Source organism: Thunnus albacares, chromosome 4 (assembly GCF_914725855.1).
Source record: "Thunnus albacares chromosome 4, fThuAlb1.1, whole genome shotgun sequence".
NCBI classification, from domain to species: domain Eukaryota; kingdom Metazoa; phylum Chordata; class Actinopteri; order Scombriformes; family Scombridae; genus Thunnus; species Thunnus albacares.
In genome coordinates, this window is record NC_058109.1 from 17,327,569 (window position 1) to 17,352,286 (window position 24,718).

Consider the following 24,718-nt stretch of genomic DNA (forward strand, 5'->3'; position numbering starts at 1 on the left):
CCAAAAAAAAAGCAAAGAAAAACAGATGCAGGAAGCTTTAGATACAAAAAAATGAGAAGGTTGTCATGCACAGTGAAATAAGCACTTAAAAGAAAATCGTCTGTATGGTTCTGCTACTTTTTCAGGAAATGGTTCACTATGATAAATGTACACTGCATTAAATAGTGCCAAACATGTTAGAACTAAGTTTGATAAAGCTGAATTTCATGTATTATTGCATGTATTGTCTACATATGTTGGTCTTATCCTGATTCTTCAGCAGCGTACATATAGTATTCTGATCAAGATGGTCATCTTGTTGAGTTAAGAACTGTTTGAATTCGTGAGTGAATTATCAGTATGGAGTTTTATATATAGGCTAATTTTGGAGAGTGTAGTTGAATAAAACTCAAATATTATAAAGCTACAGGTTTTTACGGTGCGTTCACAGACCTACTTTAAAATTCACTGTGGAAATAAGTGAACTCAGCACTGGAGCTCTCGTGGAGCCTTTGATATGACCTTTTTGTTTGTGGCCACCGTTTTGTCCTCAGGTGTTTAGGATCTAAAATGTTGTTGGCTGTCAGTCAACCATGATTTTGGAATGTGTTTAGTCTCACAGAGGTTGTGGATATTTTCAGTAATGAACCTGATCCATGTGACACTTTTGTTGATCCCGGTTTTTGTATTTGCAGGTTTAATGGATGTATAATTGCTTGCTTTATGAATAATCAGATCAGCAGGCAAAGAGGAGTGAAATTGCGGGCTTTCAGCAGCCAAACGCCATGGTGGTTCTGATGAGAAGGATCAGACCCAGTTATGTGGAAACCAGCGAATGAGCTTCATGGAGAGACTTCAAAGCACATTGGCTGTGTGCTTACACTCATCTGATTTGTGATCACACAGGACATTTTACCTCTGACCTAGAGTGTGTGGAGTGAGAGCTTGACAGTTGCACACTACTGTCCTATTGTGTGCATCATTAGCCTGGGCTTTCCAGGCTGACATTTTGAGGCCAACCTCAAATATTTTGCTCAACCAAAAATATGAGTGCTCTACATTTTCACTGTCTAAAATGCATTACATTTATTTATCTTATATCTGTCACAAATCTGCTCAAAGTCAAGGGAGAGCATACAAATAATCGTGGATTAAAGTAAAACAAATTTATATAACTAATAGTAAACTATACACATATTTACTCTGGGATATGTAGATCAGTAGTACCGGTGGTGTAGTGAGTGCATGGATGTGAGAAAGCGTAATGTATGCAAGGGGTAAAGTGAAGAGCAAATAAAACCCAAAACACAACCAAACAAAACCCAGCTAGCTGGGAGGAGAGAGAGAAGTGACATATCCAGCCCTCTTACATAGCAGTCAGGAGGAGCTGATTCAGGTGCGGTTCATCCTCTTGACGCACCTCTGCCAATCTGACCACCTCCGACACAGGAAAAACCACACACAAGGAGCCACAATCAGAGTGGGAGTGGTCGTCACACATGTAATACATTTTTAATGCTTAAACGCCTGTGAACACACGCTGTGCAGTGTAGAGTAATATGTATAAACATGTAAATCAGATGTAAACACGGTAGTCTTTCCATATATTTTTATGTATAGTTTTTCTAAACGATGCAGTTTTCTCTGGCCATCAGTTTTGTCGGCCATCAGGAGTCCTCAGTCCTGTTACCTCCTCGCACTCTTTACATCTCAGTGGAATATAATGAAGCAGTTTAAAGGTTTGTTGTGATGTGTAAATACACCAGGAGTATATCTAAAGGTGGGATCCTATTTGTATCTTGAGTAGTTTAATGTAAGTTTTCTGCTGTTAATTGTGTGGTTGTGGTGTGGTATGAGGATAAATAGAAGCAACTTATGCTGGAGCTGAACATTGGGTTGAAACAATATTATATATTACAAAAATAGGGGTGACGCAGGGGTGAGATCATTTTTTTTAAGCATATCATCTTGAACAGAAACATATATTTTTTGTTGGAAAAAAAAAAGAAGGAAACACTGGATATCATTTCAAAATAACAGAAACACAGACCTATTGGATTGGATTGTACAAGTGTAAGTCAGTAACATGCCCCAGAGTGAGACTGAATCCACTGGGCATAAAAGTAGTTTTGCATACTTACCTTATTTTGACTCAATTTAAGTGCCGGGATGTCTTTTGGAAAAAAAGGCCAGAGGTAGTTTATGATTCTTGAAGGAACAGAAGAGTGAGTTGCTGACAAAACTGGAAGAAGAGGTTATTTTATGTCATTGATTTTTGACTTTTTAAAATAGATTTTTGATGAAATGAAATAGTAGATTTTTATGATATGCTCTGTTGTAGAAAAGTGTATCTTTATGTCCCTGTATAGATGTTGGTGTGGTCCAAGCTCAGTATTTTATTAAGTCCACGGCTGCTGTTGCGAGGGTGCCCAGTGAAATGGTTAAGCCCTGGCTCTCTTTCTATAGTGCAGAATGGGTAGGCATTAATTTGGCCCAGCTGGACAGAGGGAAATTAATGATCATTTACACTGACGACATAATCAGGCTTCATGCTGTCCTCCGATACTAAATTGCTTCTTTTGTTCCACAAGATCTCCTTCTTTCTCTCTCCATCTCTCTCTGTCAGTGTCTTTCTCTTTCTCTCTTGCTCTCAACTGTCTTTTTTTTTTTTTTTCTTCCCAGGTTGTTCTCTGTTATCGGTCATTAAGTGCTACGTTTCCATGGAAACAGCCGGTTTGGCAGGAATTGGCACGCTGTAAAAGCGGCCCTGTGATGTTCAATATGGAGAACTATCTTCCTTCCACTGAGAGCTTGTCCAGTTTAGTGTATCGCTGCAAACCTGTTAGGGCTGCGAGCTGTGCTGCGGAGCACCGAGGTTTGGAGGGAAAGAACAAGGATGGAGGGAGGAGCCGGTTCTGACATCTCTCAGCAGGGGTAGATATGTAAGGATGTCGAGGGCGCACCCCCACCCACACAAAGGCATACACATAGCACACTGAAGACGTCCCCTCTGTCTCTTATCTGTCACCCGAGGTTTATGTAGCTGTTCCCTTAATGCTGTCACTTCTAAGAGCAGTGACCCTGTTGGCAGGTTACATGGGGGGCTGTCTGTGTGTAATTAGGCTGCGCTCTGTGTGTAATGACTTAGCATGGAGCCGCTCTCTATCAGGCCCAGCAGACAGCTACTGTTAGTGTCAGACAGTAGGGAGGAGGGAAGAAGGGGTTCGGCCATCACCAAGGGCGAGCCTATAGGACGTTTCGGCGGCCTCATCTCTCAGAGGGGAGGTTAAATTGAGTTCCTGAGTCAGTGAAAATCCCCCTATCGCTTATCGAAAGGCAAGAGGGTTAAATATTCAGTCTGGGAGGTTTGAAATGTAATCTGTACTGTGAGTTTTAAATTGTCTTTGGGTTCCTCCCTCTCTGCTCTGTTCTGCCTGTGGTAAGACAGAGATAAGTGGGCCAAAACAAAATGGCTGTCATAGCGAGTGTCACTCAGGTAAGTGCTGCGCCTGCAGAGCCGCGCATAAAAGCTCAACCAGTATGGTATACTTGAATCCAGTTTAAAAAAAAAAGTCTATTTGTGACTAACATTAAATAAATTATGGACTTCATTTTTAGGATTGAAATGATCAACTCCAATTGTTTGGCTGGTTTTAAGAAAATAAAATCTGTAGGACTCAATAATAAACTAAACACATTCTCAGGCGTGTTTTTCTTCAATGTTGAGTCATGTTAAACATAGGCTGTATATGTGGATAATGAGCACTCTGTTCCTCTGCTGTGAATCCCAAGCACGCTATTTTCACCCATTTGAATTATATAATAACACCTCATTGACCTCTGCTGCTCTAATACCTCGATGAAGTCTCCTCTCCAAATCATAGCCGATCCACACTGTGCTGTTTCTGGCTCTGCAAGTTGCTTATACTCTCAGTTCATTATCCATTTCATATTTACTGATTTTTTTTTTACATGAGGGAACTTAGCAGGAGAGATTTTAAGATGACTTGCCTGACAGTGAAGTGAAAGACAGGAAACAAGGGGAGAGAGATGGGACTGACATGCAACAAAGGTTCCTGGTTGGAATCAAACCAAGGATGTTTCGGTTACGCGGCACGCGCAGTAACCATTCACCTACAGGGGCGCTCCAGAGAGGCAGTAATTTTTAATACAAATAATTCAACACATGAAAAGCTGAAAGACAAAAATAGTTTAGGGGTTGAAATCTAGTCGCTAAAGCTTGGCAGAAATGTGAGGAGCAGTGTGGGACAGATTTAGCGTCTGTGTAAAAGATGAAGAGAGAATATGAGCCACAGAAGAGGACAGACAGATGGCGTGAAAGAGCAGCGGTGCCTATACTTTCTGGCACGGATGACCTAGGACCAACATTAGCTTGTGCAATGGGCTGCAAAGTAAAAATAATGCAATTGGACATTGATTATTTAAACACATAATGAACCAAAAACATTGTCTTTGCTTTAATATTAAAAAGAGGCTGCATTGTACAAAAAGCCTCGCAAAGAGTAGGCCAGTCCATGTCAGTATCTTCTTTCTTTTTTTTTTTCCTAGAATAAAAATGGGGGAAAAAAAATGCAGAAGAAGTTTAGCTAACCATTTGTATCAATAGACCACAACAATCCAAGCTCATAGTTAGATGGATGGACAGGTGCCAGGCTTCATCAGTGGCGTGGAAGTGGCGCGGTAATTAGTCAAATGAGGAGGAAGTGGAGGAGACTCTCTAGAGAGAGAGAGAGAGAGAGAGAGAGAGAGAGAAACCCCCCGGGGATCTGTCTCCTCAGCAGGAGGACCTCCGCGGCCCACTCGAATACACACACACAAACACACACTACAAACGCGCGCACACACACAAAAACACAACCATGCAAACACAAATTCATGCACATACCAAAACAAACTGTGCACAGTTTCACACATTAGAAGTCTTTTAGATACAGAAACAAGGGGCACACATGCCCCAAGAGATAATGTGCATGCCCACATACACACACACACACACACACACACACACACACACAGATGCAGACTCATCACGTGTTATGCTGCTGCTGCTGCTGTGAGTTAATGTGATTGGATGGGAGATGAAATTTGGATGATTGTGTGTTTGATATACAGCAGCCCCTGCCTGAGACATTACTGTGACAACATGCAGACAGTTTTGGAGCTACATAAAGTATTGAAAAGGAGCGGAGATGGGGAAGGGGTGGAGGAATTCAAGAAAATAAGAGAAATAGTGGAGGGAAGAATTATAGGGAGGATATTTTTGCGGCTGTCTATTTGAGAAAACCTAGTGGATGGGAAAAACAATTCCCTACCATCAGCAAGTTAATAAAAAGGCTGCAGTTTATCTCTGTCTGAAAGACAAATACCCTGACTGAGGATGGAAGGGAGGCGAGGAGCAGGGGGAAGGCTGCCCCACATTTCCCTTCGTCCTTCTCCACTCCTACAAGTCACTTTACTATGAATCCTTCTGCCTGATCGTGGCCAACTGGCTGGCCGGTTTGCACTGAGCAGATCTTGCTGAATGCTGTGATCACACACCACTTTTGCATGACCCTTTGGTTTCTGCTGACAGGGCTAATTAATGAATAGATACAAAACCGGGCAGTTAAAAGATCGCTGTGGGCTCCATCTGTCCAGCTGGTCTTGTTTGCCTGTTGGTTTGTGCCGTCTGTGGCTTGGCATAGTGAATATCCCCTCTCACACTGTCATATTGGCACATTTGATCTGTTTGGAGGATCAGATATTTTTTTTTTTTTTACTCTGCTCACTTGGTAGCAGAAATGGATCAAATATAATATAAGACACTGTGTTCAAGGTCAGTTTGAGTATTTTAAACGCCTCTTGGTCGGTTAAGCTGGACACTGATTAATCATAAATGGCACTGAGATTCAAATCTCCAAGCTATGGCAATCACTACAACTAGAAGCTACAAGCACTTTCAACAGCCTCTAGATCCTGTATAATGTGACACAAGTGAGCTCTGGATGAAGATGGCAATTGCATCACTTAGGATGTTGGTAAGATGCAATGAAGCAGTGAAAGACAGCAAGTTAAATACGCTGATGACATTTGAATGAGACTGTAGTACCTGCAGGTGAATACGCTATTTTGGCATGGAGATTAGACAAGGTTGAGCGTATGCAAAGTCCTGTCTCTGTGGGGTGTTTGTTCACGTGTATGTGGCTGCGGCTGTGTGCGCACCAGTAATGTTTTTCTTTGTTCAGACCTGTTTGTATCACCAGTTGACAATCCCTCTGATAATGTTATAGAAGCCAATCCCCCCCTCCCCTCCTCCCTCCATGTCATCTTTCTCTCTCTAATCTCAAACTCTCCCCAAGGGGTGTATGTAAATATTTAGCCCAGCCTTTGTTCCCTATGATGAGTGCCCGGATGCAGCTAACTCTGAGTTACTTTATGTTGGCAGTGGCACCCTGTGGTGCCTCTGAGACAGTGTTAGTCACGTCTATTTCTTTTGCACATACCGTTACAATACTGGCCATTGAAATTTGGGATTTTAGGAATTTTCCAATGTTGATATTTACACATCTTTTATCAGTAGCAGACATGCAAAATTGACCTGCTAGGGCTTGGATATCTTAGCTTGTAAATATTACTGCATTTCACAATTAAGAGGATGTACTAGTAAGTCCAGCTAGCATGTTTGTGTGTGACTATCAACTGACCCCTCGAGCTTTCCAGTCTTGCATGGCACATATGTAGTCAACATTGATGTGTCCCTAACAGACAGAGGTAAACAAAAGCAGACAGCTTGTCAATTTTGACAGCTGAAATGACAGGCTAATGTTAGCTCCATGAGTTGTCTTTTTAATGTTTTCAGCGGACTCATTTTAAAACTTGTCAATGGGGGTTATGAATGTCCACTTATTGGCTACGTACATGATAACATGCTAAAGGACTTAGACTGAAGCTGCATGTTCCAGGCAAAAAGTCAGCAGCCTCATCCGAAAAACAAAAAATAAGAAACAGTATTGTTCTTGTATTGCACTATCGAGCTAGTTCCTCCTAGTATTTTAAGTATGTTAAGGACAAATGTAAGGTCTGATTGTTACATCATTCTAATGTTTGGTTGTTTAGCTTACATACTTGTTAGTATTTTCAAATAGTACGTTTCACAGGCTTTTGGGATTAGGACTAATAAATGTGTTTGGCAAAAGTAACGCTATCTTGGGCAACGTTGGCTGGTGCTGCTTGATGGTAAACATCCCCAAATCCAATAGAGAGCATGGCAGCAACTCTGATTGCATCCAGGGCGGGTGTTGTGCTACCACACAGTAAGGAAATACTATTCAGTGGTTGTGAACAGCGCTTTTTATACTGTAAACTGTAACCCACAAACTAATGAAACCTTATCTAATGATGAGCTTCTTGGAAGTAATAGCTAGTTAGCCAGACCTGCTAACAATTGCAGCTTATGTTAGAGCAGTCAAACACTATTTAATCCATTGCTTACACCTTTGCTCTTGGGCTAAAAAAAGAGACACTACCATTCAAACTCTTACAAAGCAGAGTATCGCTTTTACTACAGCTCTGTGCTTCCACATATAGAGAGTCCAAAGCTTGACAGGCCAGCTGTATACATGTTGTCCATTGCCGACACACTCATCGGTCTGTTTTTCTCCTGTCTCATTGGGACAGAAAAATCTCCCTGAGACACCACATCCACAGTAGCAGTCAATACTTCTGCTTTTTCTGCGTCTGACTGGACTCCTCTGGAGGCTTCCAGTCCTATTGAATTGTGAGAGGCTTCTGGCGTGTTGTGTCTTATCGAGATCCTCTGAGGGGCTGCTGCTCCCTATGTGTTCTCTCTTATTGAACTCTTCCTGGGGCCCGTGGAAGCTGGGCCTGCTCGGCAGAGCCCACTAATATTCCTTAATGATGTGGCATCTGTCTCTGTCAACCTCCGCGCTGCAGCAGCCAGACGCAGCCTATTGTGGCTGACTTCACAGAGAGATAAGAAGTCCTCTCTCTTAGACACAGACGAAGGGACAAAAACATCAGCACTACCAAAGAACATCAATGCTACCAGCGAACATAGTGAAAAAGTCAACAAATAAGTCTTTATACACAGTGGCAGAGGCAGACTGAAATATTTTTTTATTTGTTATCATTTTAATGTTTTGACTTTCTTCTGCTGTGTTGATGACTTGAGGAACATTTTGAAAAATCCAAAGTTTGTGCAACACGAGTTGGTATTGAAATTTTATGCAGCATTAACAAGTATTTTTTGCGATGTTACCGAAGCTGAGGAGTACAGGGATTGACTTGCAAAGCAGTGGACTTCTTTGATGAATGTCGGGAGCCAGCTGAATCTGCATACCACTTTTTAACAGTAATTTTCTGGAGTCTCGCCACCCTCTGTCTTCCCATCTGCGTGTTTACAGTGACACTCAGAGCTTGGCACACTGGAACCAGTCATCATGGCTAATGATGAGAATGAGAGTATGTGTGACGTGCATGAGCTGTGCAGAGGGCGTGAGTGTGAGTTTTTGCGCACGTGTGCATTTGCATGTCTCACTGTGTGTGTGATTTTTCAGTGTACGCTCAAGTGCGCTGACTGCCAGAGGAAGCATATTGGTAGCGATTGGCATAGTTACTTCTGTCGTATCCTGTGTGAGCGTTAGCAGCAGAAGGTTCGATTGGCCGTCAGTGGCACTCTGCAGAGTCACCTCTCCTCTTTTCCTGTGAGAATGACAGGCCTGCACAGAAAGCTGTCCAGGCATCACAGCCTCGAGCCAACAGCATAACTGATTAACACTGCTAATTAGATCCACAGCCTTTCCAATCCATGAATTATCATTCCTCTTTACAAAAGGATGGATTCCACAAAACAGTCACATCCGTTTTATTCTTTTTCCCTTTTTGACTATGTTTTTTTTTTTTTTTTTTTTTTTTTTACAAAATGACGCCTACAGTCAGACTGACATGTCTGTATAATGTTAAATGGTACTAAACCATGTACATTATCCCTTAATAGAAAAAGAACATCAATCATCAACAAACTTTTAAGTAAATAAATTAAATGATTAGTCAATACAGTGGTGGAAAGTAACTAAATACATTTACTCCAGCTCTGTACTTATGTTGCAGGTGCAGTATTTCGGGTATTTGAATTTTATACTTTATACTTCTGTTTTATGAAATTTCAGAAGGAACATAAAATAAAACACATGCTCAGTTTATATAATATGATCTTCCTAAATTAAACCAACAGTGAACAAAGAAATGCAATAAGATGAAATAATATCTACTACTTATTTCTAATAATACACATAGTTTGATAGTATGCTTGGTGAATGCCAAACAACTGCGCAGTTAGACATGTAATCAAACATAACAGCAGGATTTTCACTTTTAGTCATAATAAGCATATGTTCCACTATGTTTTCTGCATTTAGTGTATACAGAGATCTGTTGTTTCTGCTGTTTATTTATTATTTACTTTTTTTTACAAGCGTTTACAAGTGGTTTGCCTCAGCTCACACACTGCATATGATTATCAGTAAAGTCGCCTGTCATAGTACTTGCTTTTTTTTTCTCCTATAGCTGCCCCATTACCTGAGTGAGTCAAGCTCTAAAGCCCTCAAATATAATTTCAGGTGGGCTGATGTGCTTATGGCCCTTCAGCGATGATGGTCACTCATCTCCAACCTCTACCTAAAGAGGATTTAAAGCCCCTCGGGCCTTTTGTAGCCAGCATTACCATGTGCTGTCAGTCTGCGCACAGTGCTCCTCCAACCTAATGCTCATTGTCCGGCTGCTTCTGTCTGAGCTGGAGCTCTGTCTAGTTCACAGCACAGCTCAATCTTCCCTCACAATGGAAAAGGACCTCATCTGCCCGCTACAGGGGCATAATAATGGCTAACTTGTCAGAGAGACGAGCACCCTGAAGTACTGTTTATCTTTATTTGTCTCTCTTTGTATATTTTATTAGTCCATGTAGAGTGATAAAGGGGATAAAACAGGTTTTCCTCAGGCAAACATCCCATAATGTTTCACATACAACATGACAGAGAAACCGACACCAGTGCTGCTTATGTGGCAGCACATGATACACAATAAACATTGGTCACTAGAGAAGGGAACAAACTGTGCAGGTGGATACGGTACACTGGTGTCTTTCCATTTAAACTGAGGGGGCACGCATATGCTCAAGTAGGCTATTTAATACTGCTAATTTATTTAATGTAATTTATTTGCATAAGGACAAGTATACAGCATGAACTAATGCCACATACCATTGCATTTACAGGCTAAGCTAGTTTGCAATGTCAGTCTTGAGATGAGCATTTAAAATACATAAAACTCAACAATAAAATACATATGGATCCGTACAAAACACATTACTCAACAATAAATATTTGCTTCCTTTCCAAAATTTGAATTGCTCAATTATACATCATCAAAAGAGGCTTGATTGTAACACAATAATTTAAATATTAAAAGATCATGGAATGCATTAAACTATATTCAGAATAAATTCAATTATTTGCTACATTTATGTAAATGTACTGATGGACAATGTGGATAAAAAATAATTGCAACTATAGCTTAATGTTGGAATGATAATTTGTAAACTATTTAAAACCCCCAAATTTTTGAGTGTGAGAAGAACAAAATGTAAGTATTGAGGATAATATGCTGTTGTACATTTTGGTTAAATGTAACTTTTTCATTTAGACATCTGGACTGTGAACTGCAGTATGTCAATGATGCAAATGTTGCATCAATCAAGTCTACATCAAGTCGCATATTGATCAATGATGATATTGTAATGTTTAGCCCTGTATGGTTTTATTATCTATCCTCCACCAACAACACAGTGGGTTATTTCCAACAGAGTCCACTCAGGTCGATGAGCTGTAACCTGTAGTTTTTGCCTACTATTGATATTAAATTCAGTTTAATAGTTATTTTGCTCATATTTGGTGCTGTTATGTATTTTACTAACTGATCCTGTGTTGTAGCAGCTAATTTTTATACATGTTGGACCACAATGACAGTGGTTGACTTCATTTCTCAATGGTTCCCTGTCTCGGTGCTTTGAGGAGGTAATTAAGCAGTGCATTTTCCAATGAGGCTCTTTGATGATTATAGTAGTAGAAACTACACAATTATACAGCACATTGAAGTTATTTTAAACCCCTAAATATAGAGGGAGAATGCAGGACAAATAATGTTGCATTAGAAAGTTTTTTTTCTCCCTCGAAAAATACTCCCTGAGCTCTCTCTCTTTCTTTTTTTAAAGGATTAAAAAACAAAAACAAATAAATGGACCTTACTGCCTATAATGACAAAAAATATTTTGGAATCCCTGCATGAAGCAATATGAGTTTTATTGATCTCTTTGTGTTTTGTTTCTAACCTCAAAGAAGAGAAGGCTCTGCCTGTAATGTCCCTGGGACTGCTATGAATCTTCCAGCGAGAGGCAGACCCAGAGAGCACTACCACACATTAAGGGAATGAATATTGATTTAAAAACAAATTTGACATGGTTTTTAAATCGACTTGAAAAATGCATCGCTTAAAAGAGTCGGGGGTTTGTAGTCTGTCAATGGAGCGGAGAAAACTTCGCTCTTGTTTTATGGTTTAATAAGATTCCTTTAATGGCTTCTTCCACCTTGAGAAAAAGCCCTCTGAAATGATGTGTGTCACTGTCTGTGTGTAGGTGCATACGCTGCATGTGTGTGTGTGTATGTGTGTTTGAAGTGTGGGTATCTTCATGTGTGCAAATACTCATGTGATTATTGGTCTCAAGTCTGGGGGCTGCCTCGTTCAGAGCTTGTGTGTGTATGTGTGTGTGTTAGTGCGCATGCATAGACTGTTGAATTACAGACTAATGACTTTTTCAGGATGAGCAACTGAAGCACAAAATTAAAAGAAACATAACTAAAAGAATTGAATCACCTGTTTCACTTATCAAAACACATTTAAAAAGGTTTTTTTTTTTGGTTGCATTATTGTACAATTTTCAGATTTCACCTTCACATTTCACTTTGAGAAGTAGTTGTAAGTATTGCTTGAAACTAGGCAGAATCTCTGATCCCTCAGAGGACGGCCAAAATAAGACACCAGGAATCTCGTCCGAGTGCTCGGTTGGCATAGTCCGAGCTTCTGGGGCCAGGTTTGCCTGCTCAGTGGGCCAGTGGAAGGAAACTGCCTCTGGCTGCCTGCCCGGCTTTCAGCTCGACAGAGACGGATCATATTTATGCCTGTGTTTTCCTTTCCTAATTGCTGCACATCAACACATCAATCTGACAGACATAATATTTCATAATAGAGCTAGAGACCTGTGCTTTTGCAATTTTAAAAGAAATATGGGAATATTTGTAAACATGTAATCATAAGACCTCAGATTCAGTGCAGGCCTTTTGGAAACGTGTTGATTTCAATCAAATTTGATAAAGCTGGTGTGTGTCTTGGTCTTAATCTCAAACAACCTAGATAAATAGAAACCCAAGGCCACAATATCCTAGTTTAATTGATTCATAACCTTAATCAAAAGATAAATACAAGCTTTGACTTGCTCATTGTGAACAACTGATCATTGCAGAAATGGCAGAGACGGGCAGGCTTCAGTGTTGGAAATACTCTACTTTGTTATGTAAAATTCACAGGCCGTGCTCTGCCTGTTTTCAGTACGTATTAGTTTACACACAAGCATTGTTACTGTGAGCCTCAATTTCTTCTCATGACACCTAAGAAAAGCCTCGTTTCACAGATAAATTGGATGTAAACAACCAAGCTTTTCTTTATCTCAAGGTTCAGATATGCGACAAACAAAAATGAACCACTGCTTCTCAATATTTGAACAAAAACAGAAGTTCCAGTCTAGTTGACATGTGATACACACAAATAAAAAGGTTGTTGAATATTTGACATTAAAAAAACAAAGAAAGAAAAAGAAGCTTTTCTGTATTTGATATGGTTGACCATTACAACTTTTTTCCTGGAGATGTGTTACAACCTTGCTCATAAATTCAGTTTAGTATCAGTTGTCTTGGCAATTTCTCATTACTAAGACTTATTTTCCGTGTGTGTGGTGTGCTGTAAGGCTCAGTAACCATCATCAGTAAACATGATATTAATTGTCATTGCTGCGCAGAGAACACACAGTTTTACATCAGCGTTTTGCCAGATATCGTTAAACACGACTTCCTCATTAACTACACCCGTGACTTAATAAGCTGTGTGGTTGTCATGTTATTGAGGCCAGAAAACGGCTTCTTGGATTTCAATAAAGGAGATGAATAGATTTAAATACCCCAAATCACTCAAGTACTGAACCACAGGTTTTGTTTTTTTGTCAGACATACACTGACAAAGCAACATGCTTTCATTAACGGCATAGTAGACTGCTGTAAATTACATCACCAGTCTTAGGCCTTGCTGAGAGAACAACAGGAACCTGAAATCGACCTCTTGAATTTTTAGTTGGACCCAAGAAACAGTTCACTTTAAACCGTCATTTACAGTAAGTGCTTGCAAAGGCTAACTGTTGGTTTTACAATGGATTTTTTTTTCTCATTTCAAAAGTATCTTTGTATTTCTTTTCATAGTATATAATGACAAGACTCCAAAATGTCCTCCCACCTATCCTGAAAACAACCAGTTTGTTAAACTGTCGTCTTCTAAAACGAGTTTGAGGTCTGTTGTTGAGGCTGCCTTTAGCTGTTGTGGCTTCAGATTCACATTTGGTCTACAGATTTAAACTAAAGCTTAATATCTACTTTTGAGTCTTTTTTAAAAATTGCAGTTCTTCTCTGTGGAGTGAAAGTGATGAAGTGTCCACTATACTGAATATGTATTTACTTAAGTAAATGTTTGATTGATTGAATAAGTCAGTTTCTGGTACCTCTAACTAAGGGTAGTTAAACTAACATACACCCAGAGTAAATGCTGCATTTCTGCCTCACATTTAAGTCTTAAGAAGGCTTTAATTGCTTTAAAATATTCATCAACAACAGGCTTTTCCTTGGTTTGCTTCTGAGGAACTATACAAAATGGTATTATGGTGTGAAAGTGGGTCTTGCAGTGTCTTAGGGCAGCAGGATAAGTGGTAATCCCTCGGGTGGTGCTCTGTTGTAGACTACAGATCCTATAGAGAGCCCAGGCCGCTGAGTCAGCCTTCGAAATTCTTCCAGGGGGAGCAGACTAATCTCCCGAGTACCTTCCTCTGTCAGCGGTCCAAGCATCTGTCGTCCTGCCTCTGGATGCCCCTCTTTCCCAAACATCCCAGTCCCTTGTGGCATCCCAAATCCCATTCCTCTTACTTGTTTTATGTTGTTTGCAAATTCTGTCTGTTTAATGGGTTTTACCTGATTTTAGTCTTGTTAATGCCCCAGTAAGAGTGTTTGTGTAATTCCTGTTTTCACTTTAACTAAGGGATTATGGTTCTTCATGGGTTGAAAAAAATTATATGGCCTGTTGGGTTTTGGGTAGCCTTCGGTAACCCATTGGATTAAGTCACACATATGTTGTCACAAAGCTGTAAATAAGGCTGTTTGTCTTAGTTCCAAAGCAGTTAACATTGTGGAGATACAAGGTGTTCACCCAACAGTGAGGATCTGCTGGAGTTTGCGTTTATTTAATTTGATCCTGACTGCCAGACTTCAGCTGGCTTGCTAAGTGCTTTGCCATTAAGGCTCTGTTCTGTGTTTAATTCTGCTACAGTGCTGAGGTTTATGCGTGTAATGGCAGGCTGTGTACTGCCTGCCCTACAGTAAATATTAACCATCTTGTGTGCTACCTTTAGAATAAGCAAACAGCTCCTCTTACATCTTCTTAATTAAACTAATGGCTCTGATAACCTGAACTTTGATTCCCTTTGTTCTCCATCTGCAGATTTATAATGAGAAGAAGAGCCAGTTTGAAATCAAGAGAAACAACCCCAAGGACTTGGTGGAGAGAGTGGCACGCGACATTTCCAAGCTTCTCAACAGTAAGAGGAAAGCCCTGGAGGTAAGGAGATGATTCTCCACATATTATAACACCTGTGTACAAACACGCACTTTACCGTTGTGCACAGATGCACACATACACGGATCATTTCCTGTAAAGTTCAATTGTTTTTAACAGAAATACATGCCTTGTGTTTTATGACAGCATATATAAAACTCCATACAAATTCCAATACAAAACAATACCTCAGTCATTACATCTTACTGCCCCTTTTAGTGGCAGCTCTCTGATTTGGTGCATTTTATTTTGCTCAGTCTCTCAAAGAAATATTTTCAAGAAGATTCATTTAGACAAGTTTTTACACGTATTACAACAGACGTTTGTCTGCTTTGAGTGAGGTCCTAAATAATTCAAATAATTCCAAACATGCAGGGACATTTTGCGTCAACAGCTTCATCATCTTTAGTTGAACTTGCGCTTGTTTGACATTATTTTTCCATACTACGTCTACACTAAGCTGTCCAACATTTTGAATGTAATTTTTGTGTGAAAACCAAGTGCATCCTGGTGTTTCCAGGTCATTTTCATTAAGATTTCTACCCACAGTCAAACACTGAAACAAGAGAAAAATAGCTAAATCTCCTCTGCGTTCTCTTTTCAGTTAGCAAACAACAAAACTGTGATTCATAACCAACATTTGATAGTGTGGGACAGACACAACTTACCAAAGTTAACATAAATACGTGTTAATGACAATAGCTGTGTGATTGGCTGTATTCACATTTAAAATGATCAATCACAGAGAAACTTAGATGAGACAGAAAGTTCTTCCCAACAGTACCAGCACACATCCCCAACCCTGCGTTTTTAAATTGAAGCGGCTTAGTGTGAATGTTCACTAAATCAGCTATCATATATATAATAGTTTCTTTTTTTGTAGTCTTCTAGCTCTCCTGTTTCATATTATATTTTTTATGATACCAAAAGGTTGTGGACTTCCATATGGAAAGTGGTTGAAGGGGATTAACTTTATTCATTTAATTTGAAGTCTTCTAGAAACTATACTATTATTATTCCTCTTTGTAGTTTAAATACATTTTCAAGCTGACTGTATTTTGCCAATGAGGAAAAAATATAGACATAATATTCTATATCTATAATATTCTATCTTTATTAAACTAGTTTTGAGGACATTTTCTGTTTAATAGTGGAGGCCTATATTCAGGAAGATAGTTCGTGTGGTGCGTGAGGTGTAGGGTTATTTCAGAGGTTACCGTTTCAATGTCCTGCCTTTTTGGATGTAATTATTACCACGGTTATGCTCAGACAGTCCTGTGATTAGTTAAAAATGTGTTTTTCTCTCACAGTGGGGGATCTCTAACCCTTGAGAAACAGAGTGAGGGGGGATACAGGGACACAAATTCAAAGACGAACAGAGTGACAAGGAAGGAAATGAGAAAAGTATACACAATCAATTTTTAATTTGTAAAAGTCAAAGATAAAGTAAAGGAGCATTTGTGCTAATCCTGAAAAATTGGATTTTAAAATCAAAATGTTGTTGTCCCCTGTTTAGGTAGGAAGTTTTGTTCAAATCATCTTCACACTTAAATTTAAAAGACACATTGAGAGCTTATAATTCCTAAATTATCTGATTAGAATTTGTATTTATTGCTATTTAAAGCCAATTTTGGTCTTAAATTTACACACAAACACATACTGACACAAATTATTAAGGCTTTAAAATGTGTTTAACTTTACCCTGCATTTAGATATTTATATTTTACATTCAAAACCATCTGGCTTCTACTGCCGAACATTGAGCTTTAATTTTATATTTGTGTAACAGTTTTATGAGTGAGTGTGAAGAAGGTATAATTTGAATTTCATCCATGTGGCACCTCATTTAAGGATGGGGACGTCTGAGGAACTGTCCACTTTCCTTTTCTCTGTTTTTGCCGAGATATGGTCACTCAAGGCAAACGTGGTGACATTTTTTTTTTTTTTATGCTGTTGAAGCTTCATAAAGTGACAGAAGTGTATATCTTTTAAGAGCATGTGGTCTTGTGGGATGAAGCACATTCATGCCAAGGAGCAGAAGTCTCTCAGAAGCATGGTTAATTTCTCCACCTTGGATCCTAAAAGGGAAGAAGGCGTTACAGTACGTCTCCCGTGGTCATGTGTAGGAATGGGTTTGGAATGGCAATGATCCTCCACCCCTGTTTTTTTGGAAAGGGAGAAGGCAGTACTATACCCCCACCTTCAACCCCCACCTCCCTCAACACATACACACACACACACACACCCCAACAACCCCCCACACCCCCAACTCACCCAGCCGAACCTCCATGGGCCACACTGTCACCTCACATCCTGTCTGGGAGATTCACTCAGGAGGGAGGAAATGAGGTGAAAAAAGAGAAGGGCTGGAATGAGAATGTCTCCCTGCGGCGTGGAAAAATCAAGAAAATGATGTTCAGAAATTCATAGATTTAAAAATGAGCAGCAAGCGGCAGGGAAGGAGAGAGGGAGTGGGGGGGGGGGGTTATAGACGGAAGGAGAGAAAGAGTTTGGGGGAAAAAATCAAAAGATGAAAAAGAAGAGAGCAGGGAGGAAAGGAAAAGAGAAGTCAGATGATAAAATTGCAAAAGGGAATGAGTAATGCAAAGAAATAGGGAGTCATTATGTCATTATGGATTACAAACCTAATAAATAGTATGCAACAAGTTAATATGTTTTATTTAGGCAGGTTATTATTTATTTTTTTCACTTAATTTAAACATTCACGGCCGTAAGTGAATAAATTCATGAGGCTTATTCATATGAAGAGAAAAGTGAAAGCCATGTCTTAATGCAGTCTGCAGATCAGTGGCGGATACACAACGTAGCTAATGACTGGGCCTGGAAAGAGCTGCATAGGCCTGAGTTTTTTTTTAAGCTTAGATATGTATAAAAATGATATAGGGGAAAATTGCTAGTCTCATGTCAGAATACTACAGGTATATCAATGAGCCAGTCAGATAAATGGCTATCTATAAATAAAAGAGGAAATAACACAACAATAACAAATTCAACACTGCATAACCCTCGTTACTTTACTAATTGAACAATGAATATGTTACAATTCAGAACTTCCTCACAGAAACTGTGATCATAACATGTCACAGTGGTCCAGAATAAAAAAAAACAACAAAAAAACACTGGCCTACCTGCGACTACTATTCCTACACAAGGCAGAGTCTTCTGGGCTTTGGGTTGAAAAGGATGATTATGTCATCGCAATCCGAAGTGTCAATTAGTTCTCATTCAAAAGACAAAAACGTCAAACATGGATATATAAAGAGAACTGGATAGAGATTGAAGCAAATTTGACATAGCGGCCAAACCGTGTAATTACAACATGATGTGATGCATGCTGGCCCAAAAAGACTTTTTCCCAAAGACTTACATTGTGAGAGAGACACGTTTCAGAAATGACACGTTTCACTATCATAGTTTGATCCATTCGGTCTGATCACATTTCGAAAGTCTAGAAGAGCCGTGCAATTGAATTGTTTTATCCCCATTCAAGTTAGCCGGGGATGCTAAACCAGAAGTAGCTGGCTCGGCCGGCGTTAGTCACTAGTGCGCTTGCACAGATGCGGAAGAAGTTGAACTTTTTCGGCTTCATCCGCCACTGAGCAACTTTCATAGGAATGAACGGGGCCCTGCCTCCGACGCTGTATCCAGTTGTCTTTATACGTCCATGGTGTCAAATTGTTCAGGCATCCGGTCAACATGGATGATCTCAGGCGCGTCTGGATCCGGTTTGTTGCGGAGAAAAGTCTCTGCTACTGCTGCCACTTCTCGCAACTGCTGCGACTTTAGGCATAGCCTGATCCAAACATGCTTAATCCTCTTGACATGTTTTTTTTTAAAAAGTGGCTCAAAGATAGCTGCTTAGCTATAGTTTCCAACTTTCATCTAGCTGCTTGATACAAGACACCACCTTCAGAGAGCACGTGTGCGATGTAGCATAATGTCAGTCATGTAAGAGAGGAAGTTTTCATGAATCTGATAGCTGCTAGATTGACAGCTTGCTCACCCTATCAGATTCATGAAAACTTCCTCTTACGGCATAGATCTGCCTCTGCTGCAGATAAGAAGGGCTCAAACTCTGCTCAGCACATTTTATATTCCAGCCTGTTTCTACCCCCTGTAATGGTTACTTAGTCCCAAATATTCCACACCGCTACACACTTAAAAAAAGGAGGAAGTGTGTGTGTGCACAGGCGTGTGTACGCATGCAAGAAGAAATTATTCTTCTGCAACCTATTTAAATACTGCTTCGGGTGGTTCGTTGTAATTCATGTTTATATTACTAATGACAAAATACACATTGACTCTAAATACTGAGTTACCGATATATACCGAGGAGGGAAGCTTTTCTCATTGCTCTGCATTCAGTTACTTTAGCCTTAATATCCTAAATTAGTAACACATTTTAATCATTTTAATGTGTTTGCATATTTTCAAATGAAAAAAAAAAGAAGCTGGTAGGTCTCTATTAGTTCAACCTGTCTGGACTATGAACAAGATGCAGTTTTCGACGTGCAACAGTTGGAAAAGACAGCTCAGCTGAACACAGTCTTTGTAGATTGTGCTTAATATCCACATTTGGCGTAACTAGTACAGCAACATATGCTTAATTTCACACAGCCACTATCAAAATAGCTATCTAAATATTTATAAAATATCATTCAAAATGCAGTGCACTCAATGTTCCCCTCACCCTAAAAATAGAAACAGCATAAGGTGACTTACTTTTTGTCAAAAGCCTCCCCCAATGTTTATTCTTTCCTCTCCTTGTCTTAATCTCCTCCACTGCATGTCTCTGTCTGCTCTCCTTTTCTTGCCTCTGGCTTCAGCCATCTTCTCAAACAATGATCTGATTCTATGGTCGGTGCCAAAATTAAAATGTAACATAAACCCCGGTAGGCTGACAGGCCTGCATGTTGCCGCTGGACATTTTGTATAAATCTCTTTATTTTTGAGACAGGTTGAAATGTGATTCAGGAAAACTTCCTGTGATGTTTAAAATTTTAGCACCATGTGAGTTACAGCAGACAACTGGATTTTTTGGGTGAGGAGTAGATGTTCACCGTTTTAGTTTACCAGCCAATCGAGAATGAGTTTAGTAAGGTATTGTATCTATCTCCAAACTTTCCTGTGTGTCAGTGTATGCAGTTTTTGTTGTACCAGTTTTTTTGCTTTAGGGACAATTTAGCAGAAAATGAAAATATATTTTCTTCACACTCATTGTCTCACTGTAAAACCTACATGAATTGTAAATGAAGACATCTAGGGTTGTAATTTTATCCATAAGAAGTTTTCTGGAAAGAATTGTCATTTTGTACTAATTATAGGAAGACTATGTTCATTTGGTACACTTCCAATCAATTAATTCAAATTAATTGGTAGCGTATGTAAGTCTTTTAGTCAGTTCACAGCAAGTCAGCTGACTGTGTAAAAATGTGGAATTTGTCTGCCAGAAAGCATTCAATTCAACATACATAGAGAATTATGTTTATTATAATGAATGAATAACAAAATCAATATCTACTTGGGTTTAAATGGAGATTTTCTTTCTATGACCTACAATTAGTACTAAATTATATATTTCTTTCTTGGAATATTTCTTTCTTTTTTTAGAGAATTATTAGGAAATTACATGTAAAAGATGTGTAAAATAAAGCATTCCTGGCTTTTTTCCCCCAAACTATATCAAATTCTGAAAATATCTCTCATCTCTCAGTCCTTTGGAAAATGTACAAACTAATAACTATATAGTAATACTATTCATATAGGTATCACTTCTCCTCTAGCCATGAGAAAAGGAGAAGCTACTGTATGTAATGATGAATATGGGGACACACACTTTTCCCAACTTGTTTGGTTGCTCCATTATATGAGGTCAGATTAGTCGAAAGGTTGCCAAATACACTGATTTGCAGGTGGCAGCAGAGTTATTTGCGCACATCTCATGCACCAGTACTGTATCTGCATGTGCTTCTTTGTAGTTGTAATGTGTGTGTGTGTGTGTGTTTGGTGTGTGAGTTATCAGAGCAACAGACTCACACCTGAGTGATACTACAAGAGTCTCTCTCTGACAGGCCTTTTAACCCAGAGCAGCCAGAAAGAACACAGCCCTCCATGTAACCTGCCATGTGCATAAAGCCAAACAGGTGTAATAGACCTACCAGACTGATCTGAGAACCTCATCCCTTCCTGTGCTCGTCTTTGCGATGCTTCATATGATCGCCACAGAGGCCCGAGATCAGTTGGGTCGTTCAAAACCAGCTGAGACTGCACAACACCCTGTACGCTGTCAGTCAAAGCCAGACAGAGTCGAGCTGTCAGTCAGGCCGCTGCTGGGATTTTCCAGCCTCGGGGAGGGAAGATGAAGCCACAAGCTACAGAAAGAGATCATGTTACATTCCCATCAGCTGCTGAACAGCAAAACTACCATTAGCTCTTAAGTTATGATTTCACAGAGGGGACTGGTGGAATAGAGAGGGGACTAAGGTTGGTCTAATCCAATTACACAGATCTCAATACTATTCCAATACCACCTACAGGCTGAAGGATGGCTGCCTCTGGGCTGCTCGGTGCTTGTTGGATACACATCCAGCACTCCACTGGGTTGGTTATTGAGATGGTTGCAGGGTCAAACAAACAGAGAGGATTCAAGGTGGAGGGATAAGGCCTGGTTGAATATTCTTAGAAAATACCGCCAGGGAAATGTACTTGACAAGCAACACAAGTTAGTGAGCTAACTGTAGCAGCAGGCACACAGTTGCAATAGATGGGAAAAACACTGGCAGCACTAAGGTCTTTTTAGTGAAACAAGTGTGCATGCTGAGATCTGTAGTTCACTTAACCGTTCTGGGGAAGAAAAAAAAAATTGACCCATATAAATGGATATGATTCAATCTGAGGTTTGTGTGCAAAGCAGCGACAGCAGCAGTGCAAATATCTTTAGACTAGAAGTAAAGCTGACATGTAGTGTAGTCCCACCTGGGCTGTTTGCACCTGAGGAGCATTTCTACACAGTTCAGCAGCCTCCCTCCTTGATATAATATACTGTACAACAGCACAACAACAGTTGAACAACAACAGTAAACATATTGTGAGTAGGATGATCCCTCATTCACTCACTCATCCATCATTCCCCCATGTTTTTGCACCACAGACCGTTTTTAGATTGACAGCTTGGCGGCCAACCATGGCTCCCCATGTTTTAGTTTTTTTTTTACTCTGATTACCTTGAGTACTGATGACCTGCTTTAGTTTAAAATCATTCTCGTTTGTTTAGTGACCAGCCTCCGCTGTAGTTAAACAAACCTGGATTGATGATATGCCATTCTGCGGGGAAGAAAGATTTAAAACTACAGATGGGACACGGCGTGACAAGCAGGCCTCTTTGATTGGACGAGCATATGAGGTGAATTAGAGAAGATGATGGATGGTGGGCGGGTTCTCTTTCAGGGATGACGGAGATGTTCTGTGACTTTGCAGTCATGCTGATAGTGATTGTGTGAGATTGCAGGAGAGCTTGGACTGGACACTGCGCAGGGATAGCAAAAGTCTGCTTGACAGAATTAATCAATCAGACTGCACGGGCCTCCGTCTTCTTCTGACCACGGAAACCAAGATGACACAGCCGGGTCAGGGATGGGGAGGGAAGGGCCGCTCCAAGTCATCTGTCATCACGTTACATCCATTAATAATTCACTGAGACACAGACTCTCAAGCGTGGCACGCACAGCCAACATGCTGAAAGCAGTGTGAGCATGCACGTGTTGGCACAGGTGTGAACATTTGGATCTACTCACTTGTAAACTTTGCGACCCATTCACACTGATCTCACCTGCAGTATACTGACATTTTTACATCCTGTAGAATTACATCTGAAATTCACACTAGTATTTCCACTAAAGAGACTGAGGGAATTAGATCTGACATTGAACGCTTATCAAACTATAAAATGGTAGCAGCAGGTTGTGGGTCCTGTGCTTACTTTGCTAGCTCATGACCTTGTTTTTATGTCAGTCATTCTGACAGCTTTGTATATTTCAATGTGACAGAGAAAACAGCTAAATAGTAATCTTTTAAAGAAGGAACTCGACATTTTTTTTGTTTTTTTGTTAAACTTGAGAACCATCAGTTGACACTTCTAATAGTTGTAAACTCTGAACATCCGTCCCAGATGGATCATCATATGAAATCATCTTCTGTCAACTCAAAATAATTTCCACTGAATATCCAACACTGGAGAATAGGCTGTGTAGTGTGAAGTAACTTCTTTTTGAGTTCACTCACTGTTCCCGCTGGGGAAATGTGGTTTTGAAGAAGTGGGGGGAAAAATGCACACTGGATTGATGAGGTACTTGCTCTCAAAAAAAATCTACCAAGACAAAAAGGAGATGAAGCTGCTTGCACTTTTTTGCTCTGATGTGTATTTATTGGGATAAATACCAATATTTTGACAAAACTTTCTTCGTCAGAGAAATGCTGCTTTGATCATTTAGTAGTTGAATAATGAAAAGGCAGTAACTGCGCTTGTTTATTTTAATTGTAAGTCATACTTCATACACTTATTTGTTAATGGTGGGCCAAAAAACAACAACAAGTAGGAATCAACAGTTTAATTATTGTTACTGCAGTTACACTGGGAGTAAAACCACCTCCTTGGAGTGTGTGGTTGATGACTTCAGTCGTCATCCCAGCGAGATCACAGACGCCTCAGTGACTGGCTTTAATTGAACAGGCATCCGGCACAAATAACCAATTTATAACAGCTAAATTTAGCCCTCAGGCTTTTAAAGGGCCACCAGCCCTAAAAATGAGGCTCCCGCTATCACACCGCTGTGAAGCTGTTGTGAGTAGTGAGAGCTGTCACTCGGATCTGGATTGGCCCTCAGTGGTAGAGTGTGCTAGAGCTGGAGATTAGTAAAGTGAAGCTCTCCTTTTGTCTGATGTGGGTCTGGTTACTGATTATAATACGGCCGCTGGCGATTCCTTTCAATCAGTTAGCCAGTGCTGTGCTGTGTTGTATGTTGCCTGCTGTGACAGTAACCCCATAAATACTGTATGCATCCTTTTAAAAGAGATCTTTAAAGAGACCTCCAAGCTTTCTAAATCACTTAAAACACTCAAATTGTAAGTTTATATCATCCCTAAGAACAGCAGTTTGACAGCAGCTGGTGTGCCCACAATGAATTACACCACCGGCAGCAAGTGATTATGTCCCTCCTGTTGGCATGAAGTGATGACAAATGAAGGAGTTGTCTCTCACTTTCAGAGGGAGAGTAAACCCTGTAGCCTTGCTCCCCTCACACCTCATTCTGGGGAGACATTTATCAGAATTTTTGTGAGAATATAGAGAGGTGAGTGTAAAAGTAGTCTAGCAGCATATCAGTTATTCTAGGTATATGTGTCTGTCACTATAAAATACTTATTGTTCAATGAAGTCCATTTTCTTCTTCTGACTCATCCTTTTTTCTGATATCAGTGGTCAACATCTAACCCTGCCCTCATCATAACATTAAAACTTGATCCACACACTTACTATTTACCTCCCTCAGGCACAGCATGCCACTCCGTAATAGCGTGCACCCTTCGGTTTGGCTTGTGTTCATTTAGGGAGCCTAATGAATTACAAGGGCTTCATAATGAGTGTGTCTGAGCAGTGCTGTGGGGAGGTCAGATGGTTTGAATAACTAATGAACCAAATCACCAGTCAGAACTTTAACATGCATGC

General features: G+C 40.0%; 1 protein-coding gene across 10 annotated transcripts in view; it reads left to right on the top strand.

Annotated features, from left to right (window-relative positions):
* The window catches only part of cacna2d2a (calcium channel, voltage-dependent, alpha 2/delta subunit 2a), a 155,715-nt gene that overhangs the window by 30,443 nt on the left and 100,554 nt on the right, over positions 1–24,718 (top strand). For all 10 annotated transcript variants that reach the window (XM_044347711.1, XM_044347712.1, XM_044347707.1 and 7 more), the window contains one exon: positions 14,863–14,979. In XM_044347711.1, coding sequence (XP_044203646.1) covers positions 14,863–14,979 — 117 coding nt within the window. The remainder of the gene's footprint in view (positions 1–14,862; positions 14,980–24,718) is intronic.